At 46.9% G+C, this 8,317-nt stretch overlaps 1 protein-coding gene across 1 annotated transcript; it reads right to left on the reverse strand.

Annotated features, from left to right (window-relative positions):
* Positions 1 to 232: 232 nt before the first annotated feature.
* On the reverse strand, positions 233 to 5,411 carry CDKN1B (cyclin dependent kinase inhibitor 1B). The gene is made up of 3 exons (XM_055395977.2): positions 4,384 to 5,411; positions 3,699 to 3,828; positions 233 to 1,570 (listed from the first exon to the last, which is right to left on the reverse strand). Exons 1-2 carry the CDS (start codon positions 4,856 to 4,858, stop codon positions 3,707 to 3,709), a joined length of 597 nt encoding a protein of 198 aa, XP_055251952.1. The 5' UTR covers positions 4,859 to 5,411; the 3' UTR covers positions 233 to 1,570; positions 3,699 to 3,706.
* Between the last annotated feature and the right edge of the window lie 2,906 nt (positions 5,412 to 8,317).

An 8,317-nucleotide genomic window follows, 5' to 3' on the forward strand; every position in this document is an offset into this window, starting at 1 on the left:
TATGAAAATGTGGCTTTCCCACTTTCTACTTCTAAAGTTTTGTCCACCCATACAGAACTAAGTGGATAAACCTGACTACTACATTTGGTCCTACATAAACATCATCTGAGTGGTAGGCCTAAATTATCTAGGTATTTGCCACTTCATATTACATTTGTGGAAATGACTAGAATGCTAAGTCGAACACCTCAAGCTTAGTAAGGTATATTTACATATAGTTCAACTCAACGAATAGCTCTGGAAGTTTTCTTTATTGATTACTTGATGTGTAACAATAATTGGCATCTTTTTCACACATTACAAAAAATTATACTTGGCTCAGTATGCAACCTTATAAGCATAGCCATATTATTCAACAGAAGAAGGGGAAAAACCTACTCTACCCGATACAGCATTTACAAATGCACAAAACATGCCACTTTGGCTTGTATATTGTCTAGATTAAAAAAAAAAAATCTCTTTTTAACATAAATAAGTTAGTATAATTTTCAGTGTCTTTACAGAGTTATGTACACAGGTACACTTCAAATGGTTTTGTTTCATAGACATACACAGGCAATGTAAAAATACTGTTTAAAGATGTAGTATCCATTTCGCCTACCCACGGGTGCTTTTCTCTATATGCAGTTTTCTTTAAAAATACCACTATCCTTTGGACAAATTAAGAAACAGAATGAGAAGCTGTAAATTAAAAATTATTTCATTATTTTTTATGTCAAGTTACTTACAGATCTTTAAAAATATCCAAGGATTTAGAATTATTTTGACTGTGTCTACACACCCTGAAGTGAAAAAAGAAAATTAAGAAATGTTCTCAAAAATCTGATAAAAATTAAATGGTCAATTCTGAGCATTCAGAACACTCCCCACATACATGCCAGAGTTTTGCCCAGAGGTACCTGGAGTGATTACCAGACTGCTGAATACTGGTAAATTCCAATTGTAAGGGAGACTAGTGGGGAGCACTGAATTTTTTGTTGTTTAAAAAAAAAAAAGCCATTTGCTACTACCTAACGGAATCATCAGAGCTCCCAAATGAGAAAAAACTTCATGTAAAAATAAATAGCTATTATCTGCAGCCAGTGTTCAAATTTGGATGATTTTTTAAATGAAATATCAGTTTTCATTGAAAGGGACATTACATCTTTAAAGAAAATAATTCAAACCCTTCCCCCAAACCGCTCCTCTTCATGCAAGTCAAATATGTTTGTCCTTGCTCTAAATCGAAGCAAGCTCTTAATACCACCCCCTGCCAATTCCTCAGTCCCCCCCCACCCCAGCCCTCCCCAAAGTTTATGTGCTACATAAAAAGTAAAAACTATATACACAGGTAGTACAATGAAGCAAATAAGGAAAAACCTAATTGCACAATGCTACATCCAACGCTTTTAGAGGCAGATGATTTAAGAGTGCCTAAAACTTTAGTGTTATTAAGTCTGTTGCTGTTCAGTGCTTGTAAAGGATGTCCATTCTTGGAGTCAGCGATATGTATTCCAAATTTTTAATTTATATCTTCCTTGCTTCATCAAGCAGTGATGTATCTGATAAACAAGGAAACATACTCTTAGTTCTGCAAAACAAAGAGAAAGAATTTAGAAGAAAAGGCACTAGAATAACATTGCCAATATGTTACCGGAATTATTTTGTTACTGTTTTAGCTGGGAAATACCTGAGCAATGGGAAAGAACGAACATACTAAAAGCTGGTGACTAGAGTCATCTCCATTCAACATTTCTCTCACTGGCTTTTCACTCTCTCCTGTGCCATAGGCTTTTGTCTAGAACAGGAGTATTCAACAGTGGGTAATTTTGCTGCCTGCCCCTCACCCCCTGCCCCTCCCCCCGGGGACATTTGGCAATGTCTGGAGACATTTTTGGTTGTCACACTGGGTATGACTGGAGGGGTTTCTATTGGAATGTGCTTCAAGAGATCAGGGATGCTGCCAGGACATTCTACAATGCCCGGGACAGCCTCCCTCAACAAAGAATTATTCGGCCCCAAATGTCAGCAGTGCAGAGGTTGAGAAACCCTGGTCTAGAGAATTGGGGTCAAAGATACTGAGAAAGAACAGACATGGGAAAATTCAGAAACCATTAACACTTAAGAGTAGCAGAATTTTCTCAGTTTGAAAAATAACTGGCAATGATACTTATAAAGACTCTCCAAAGAAAATTCTATTCACTTTTTTTTTCTCAAAATCTTCCAGTCTTGGTCATATGTAGAAATACACACACGAATGCTTATGAATAGGTCCTTACTACGGTTTCCTGTATTCTCTGAACTTGCAATATTTACTAACAAGTGCTTCTCGGTATGTAAGAATGGAGCCAGATCAAAATTCAGCAAGTCGGATTTGCTCATCTGACGACCTATGCCACAAGTCGCAAACCAAGAGCCGCAGGTGTTAGGGTTACTTCAGAAATCATTTTCATCCAATTTACCTACTTCATATATATAAGCTGTGATGCAGAGGTTTCAAAGCACTGTTTTATATAAGCTCTGAAAAATATCAGGTACATGTGGCCAAGTCCTATATATGACACTGATTTAAAAACACAACAAACTTGAACCTCACCTTCATTCTTTTTAAAATTTTTATAAATGAGGATTTTAAACGTTAGTGGAAACATTTCTTAGGATCTCTATATGATAGGCTAGTGAGAGTGTCTGGGGGGAGAAAGAAGGACAGTTATTGTAAGAAGTTTACAAACCATGAATATGTGTAGTTTGATCCTTAAGACCTATCCATGTAAAGCTGGGGGCTCATTATTCAAATTAGCTTTTCATGTTGATCATATTTTAGTAGATGGCAAAAATCTCCTACCCCTGCCAGCCCTGATAACTGCTCTCCATTTCCTCTACAAGAACCCAGCTTCTCCTGTTATAGCATGATTAGCATACACATGCTGACGTGTTCCTGGATTGCTTACTCTGGCAGTCACTCTAACTTCTGCTTTGCAACTTCAGTGTTATCAGAAATTCCGCAGGAACCTTAGTATTTTTGAGCCTTCCATTTCAGCTTTATTTTTTTAAACACGTAGGTTCATTCTCCATCCTCCAAACTTATCAGAAGCCAGAGAGAGTGAGAGCATATGAAAATGATAAAGACAAAAGCAAGTCACATATTTCTCTTGTCACATTTCTAACTATTTGATTATCCGGATATGAACCACTTTTTCAGTGAGGAAAAGTGCCTCACTTTTCCCTCAAAATTTGAATTAAATCATTTATTTGCCATTTTTGTCCATGCAGAGCTTAAAATCTGTTACTGAGTCAAAGTGGTCCTCTGGGAGATGAATTCTCATGAAGTGGGATGGAGGCAGACCCCCCCGCTCTTGGTCAGATGGAAAAAGAACCTATTGTTCTAGATATGTTTTGATGGCACCTTCAGGGAACTGACCTGCCTACTCACGGAGCCTTGGTTACAAGTACTTGCCTGGGACACTTGCTCTGATCAGTTGGTGCTTCAAAGGAAAATGATCTCAGGAGGTGAAAACTGGGAAGAACTTCAGTACCTCCCCACTGATTCCCAGTCTTCCCCATTCCTACCTTTTTGTCCTCTCAAAACATAAAACAAAAGCCCCCAAGTTTTCATCTGCCAGCCACCACTGAGATCGGGTTATCTTGGGGCTTGAAAGCCCACGAGTTCCTGCAACCCAATTGGGGTGTCACTTATTTACTCCAAGTCATCAACCCACCGAGTAGTTTACGTCTGACGCCTTCTGAGGCCAGGCTTCTTGGGCGTCTGCTCCACTGAACCGGCGTTGGGGGAACCGTCTGAAACATTTTCTTCTGTTCTGTTGGCTCTTTTGTTTTGAGGAGAGGAATCTAAGGGCAAGAGGGAATTTTTAAAAGAACACTCACAAACAATCTTTATTAGAAAAAAACAATGGCCGACAGAAGTGAGCCCAAGAGTCAAGGAACAAAAAACCCACCACCTCCACCCACAATCCTGGGTCCGTCATTCCCAGTGGCCTTTAAGGGCACAAAATGAGGTTGTTTTCACATAACAGAAAGTGTATTTTCTACGCTCCAAAGCTCGCTCTCTCCAAAGCGAAGAAGGAGGCAGTTGATAAACATCCCAACGTTGTCACATACCTACCGCTGTCTAGCTGGGAGGAGCCGCGATGTTTTCAGTTAGAGAAATGATCAGATAACACAATCTCAAGCTTCTGACTTAAAAGTCGTAAACAGACAAGAAGGCAACTAAATAAATAGCATGTACTCGTGTACCTCAGAGTAAGAAATTGCCCTCCCCCCGCCTCCTCCCCAAAAGTTAAGTCAGAACGCGCTGAAAAGAAACCTGCGGTTAAAGACCCTCCAGCAGGGAAAGGAGCGCGGCAGACAGAGACAGACATTTTACGCATCGGAAAGGGTCATTACCGTCTGCGGCAGGTCGCTTCCTTATCCCAGGGCACTGCTCCGCTAACCCGGTCTGGCTGTCCGGGGCATCAGTCTTCTGATCGACCAAATGCGTGTCCTCTGGGTTTGCCTGAGACCCAAGCAAAGGCACCGCCGGGCGGGCCCCGCTGGCATCCTGGCCTTCCTGCGCCGGCACCTTGCAGGCGCCTTTGGGTGGCCGCGGGGGTCTGTAGTAGAACTCGGGCAGGCTGCCCTTTTCCACCTCCTGCCACTCGTACTTGCCCTCCAGGGGCTTGTGATTCTGAAAATCAAAATTCCACTTGCGCTGGCTGGCCTCTTCCATGTCTCTGCAGTGCTTCTCCAAGTCCCGGGTTAACTCTTCGTGATTGACCGGGCCAAAGAGGTTCCTGCAAGCCGAGGGCTTGGGGTACTCCGCCTGTCTGGCGTCCATCCGCTCCAGGCTCGGGCTCCCGTTAGACACTCGCACGTTTGACATCTTCCTCCCGGGGGTGGGGTGGGGTGGGGGGTCTCGGCGACTGAGGCTCTCGCGCGCGCTCTCTCTCTCGCCAAACAAAACCGAACAAAACAAAACGCCCCGACCCAGCCCGAGCCCCTCTTTATAAGCCCTGCGCCGGCCCCTGGAGCCAAGAGAAACAAACGCGAGCCGAGTCAGCGCCCGAGCGTCTAGGCGCGCGCGGGGCTGGGGGAGGGGGCGAGGGGCAGCCCCCCGGGGCCAGGCAGCCCCGATCCCGGCCGAGCAAGCGGGAGGGCGGGGAGCGGAGGGGAGGGGAGGGGAGCCGAGCGCCGCCGAGACAGGAGGGGGCAGAGCCGCTCCGAGTCCGGGCAGCCGCGAGCCCGCGGGTCCCGCCGCCCGAGCGCCCTCTCCAAACCTTGCGGGCGTCGCGGAGTCGCGGAGCGGCGAGAGAGTGAGCCCAGAGGAAAGCGGGGAGGAAGGAAAAAAAACACCCCCGAAAAGACGAGCCCCCTTTTTGGAGTTGCCCAATATGGCGGTGGAAGGGAGGCTGACGAAGGAGAAGATGATTGACACCGCGAGTCTATTTAAACAGTGGAGGAGATCATTGGTCGCGGCGCCGGGAGCCGCCCCGCCGAGGCTGGCGAGCGCGGCCTTAAGGTGGCCCCGCCGCGCCTCCCCGCCTCCCGGGCGCGCCGCCGCCGCCGCCGCCGCCGAGCGCGCGGCCGGGACCCGGGGCTGGTCGCGTGACTGCGGGAGGCGCACGGCTTGCCAGCAGACCTGCTCCGGCTGGCCTAGGAGAAATTACAAATAAGACAAACAAGCTCGCCAAACGGCCGGGGAGTCGGGGAGGGGCCTGGGCAGCGGGGCCGGCCGGCGGGTGTTCTGATCCCGGGCGCTGCGCGGGCGCTGCGCGGGCGCTGCGCGGGCCCGCGCGCCACTGCTCCGGAGCTCCGACCTCCCCGGCTCCTCGCCCGGGAAAGCGGGGGAGAGCTCCAAGGTGCTCGGCCGCCGGTGCTGGTGCCCCTGGCTGACGATCTTGTTTTCCCCTCACTCGCCGAGCGGGGGATGGGGGGACGCAGGGTGGGAGCTCGGCCCCCTAGCTGGGCTCTCCCCCGGGGGCCCCCAATCGCTCACACGGCGGCGGAGGCGGGGAGCCCCTCGGCCTGGGTGCCTTAAGCTGGGAGTGAGCAGTGGTTAGTTCACCCTTAACCTAGAAGTCTTTGCTATTTCTAGGGGACGCTAGGGGCTTAGGGGAGAAGCCTAGGAGGACGTCTTTCTATAAATTACCCTGAAATAGATGCAGTCTTTATCATATATTCTGAACCCAAGGTTTCCCTCAATAAAAAATAAGAAAGGATTGCAAGATCAAAAAGTTAACTGGTCTCCCAAGTCCCTAATAAACTTTGTAGCTGTCTCAGACACAAAAAGGAGGCGGGGAGGGGGGGGAGGTTCCACCCCTGGCTCAGGTTCTTGCCTCCCAAGTACAGTTTACTGACGCGGGCTGCGTGTGGGAACTCGTCTCCTCTTTGTATTTTTCAATTCTTTGCCGGGTTGTAGCAGTTTCCTCTACCTGAGTCCAGCCGCCAAACACAACAGCTTCTTCCTTCCTCCACCCTTCTCTCCCACCAGACTTAACTTCTTGGAACCCACCCAGAACACCATTCAGATGCAAGTGAGTGACGCTTTTAAAGGGCGGCGGGTCTTCCAGGAGTGAAAGGAATCGGAAAGTCCGGATTGCGAAGTGATTTCTAAAGCAACCACAACCGTGTCCTCACGTCTGAGATTGTTCGGTTGGTCAGAAGGTTCGTTCGGATTTTTCCAGGAGATCCTACGGAAAAGCCCAAACGAACTTTTTGGTCGACGCAGTATCTCGGCATTTCTCTGCTCCCCTTTGCAACTTGAAATTTACCTAACAGTGTGCTCCTGAGCAAGGTGATGGAAGTTAAAACAGGATGGACAGGCTGTTATATCTGAAACAAAGGGTCTTCAACTGCCCTCCCTATCCTCTTTTTGTTCTGGATCAAAGTTACACATTTTACTGGAAAGTAATCTCCGGTTCTAACAGTGCCCAACAGCAATTGTGCACAACAGTTCTCTTAAGCATCTATGCTACAGATGAGTTTGACATTTAACTTGTTTTCTTAACCCACATAGTATTTGCCCACTTTGTGTGCCTGCCTTGCTTCAGACACTCCAGAATGTAGGAGTTAGGAGGAACCTTGGAAACCCTGTGGTTCAACCTTCTTTTAACCATTGAGGAAACTGAGACTCAAGAGAGGTCACTCTGATTCTCCTGTCTATAGTCTGCAGGTCCTCCTCTCCTATAAATGATTCAAAATGGCTCCTTCTCATGCTCTGGGATGCTTGCAGCTGTTTCTTTGATGTGGCCTGTGGTCCCTGATATTTAAATACGACTGTCACTGGCCTTTGGTATGACCTTGCACTTAATATGACTAAAATGCAGATTCCAAAAGGGCAGGGTGAGACCCAGAGAGCAGCGAGAGAGGCAGTGCTTTCAAAGGCCGGACTTCCTACCTGATGGAGAGAAAATATTTCACATGGCATCTAAGTAAAAGGTCTCATCTTCTTTCTTTATTTTACGTCCAATGCCCCCACTTTATTTACTGAATTGGAGAAGATGGAGAAGAGGGACAGAAAAATTAGAGTAGGTCTCAATACCATAATTTATACCCTACTCCTGAAATTATAGATTATTGTTGAAATCTTTACACAGTTGTTGGACTACACCAAAATTCAGTATTCTATATGAGCATAAATTCAGATGCATAAGTACACAACTGCCACATCTATGTAAATGGAGACATTCTAGAGTATTACACCTTGCCACAGATGTTTGATTTTATTCGTGGAATTAATATCTTCTAGAAAAGTAAAAAATGGATATTTTCATCCCCTATGCACCCTGAATATTTCTTTAACTAATATGTAGGACCACCATTTTGTCGCTTTGTTAATCTTGAAAACCAAACGAGTCACAGTGACGCCACCTTAAGACGTCTGGCTGCCAGCAGAAAGGCTGTGCTTACTCCGACCTTGCTATGATCTAAAGTGTTTTGTTTACAGTCGAGGCACCGGAGAACTGCGGGGCAAATAGTGAGAGGGCAGGCGTCTGCTGTAGTAGCGACGAAGCGTGAAAAAAAAATAGGACGGAGTCCCGGAGGGAAGAGAACGGGGAGCTGTGAGCGCCATCCTCCTGTGGAAAGTAGGCGGCGGCTTTAAAAGACAGCCCGGGAGAAGAATTTCCAATAAACAGCCTAAAGGCGGAGGCTGGGGAGAAGACAGAAAGTTACACTCGCGCTGCTCTGAAGAAGTGGGCTCGGCTGCCCCCAAGACCCAGAGGCTCGTCCTGGGTCATGTTTTTGTTGTCAGGTTCACTCTTGGTAGTTTCCTCCTTAGAGCTGAGAAGGGGCTCATAAGCCACCCAAGATTTGTGTGTGTCCTTTAACAGTTTAGGAGAGA

This window comes from Moschus berezovskii, chromosome 6 (genome assembly GCF_049115385.1).
Source record: "Moschus berezovskii isolate FMDL1 chromosome 6, NW_MosBer_1.0, whole genome shotgun sequence".
NCBI classification, from domain to species: Eukaryota; Metazoa; Chordata; class Mammalia; order Artiodactyla; family Moschidae; genus Moschus; species Moschus berezovskii.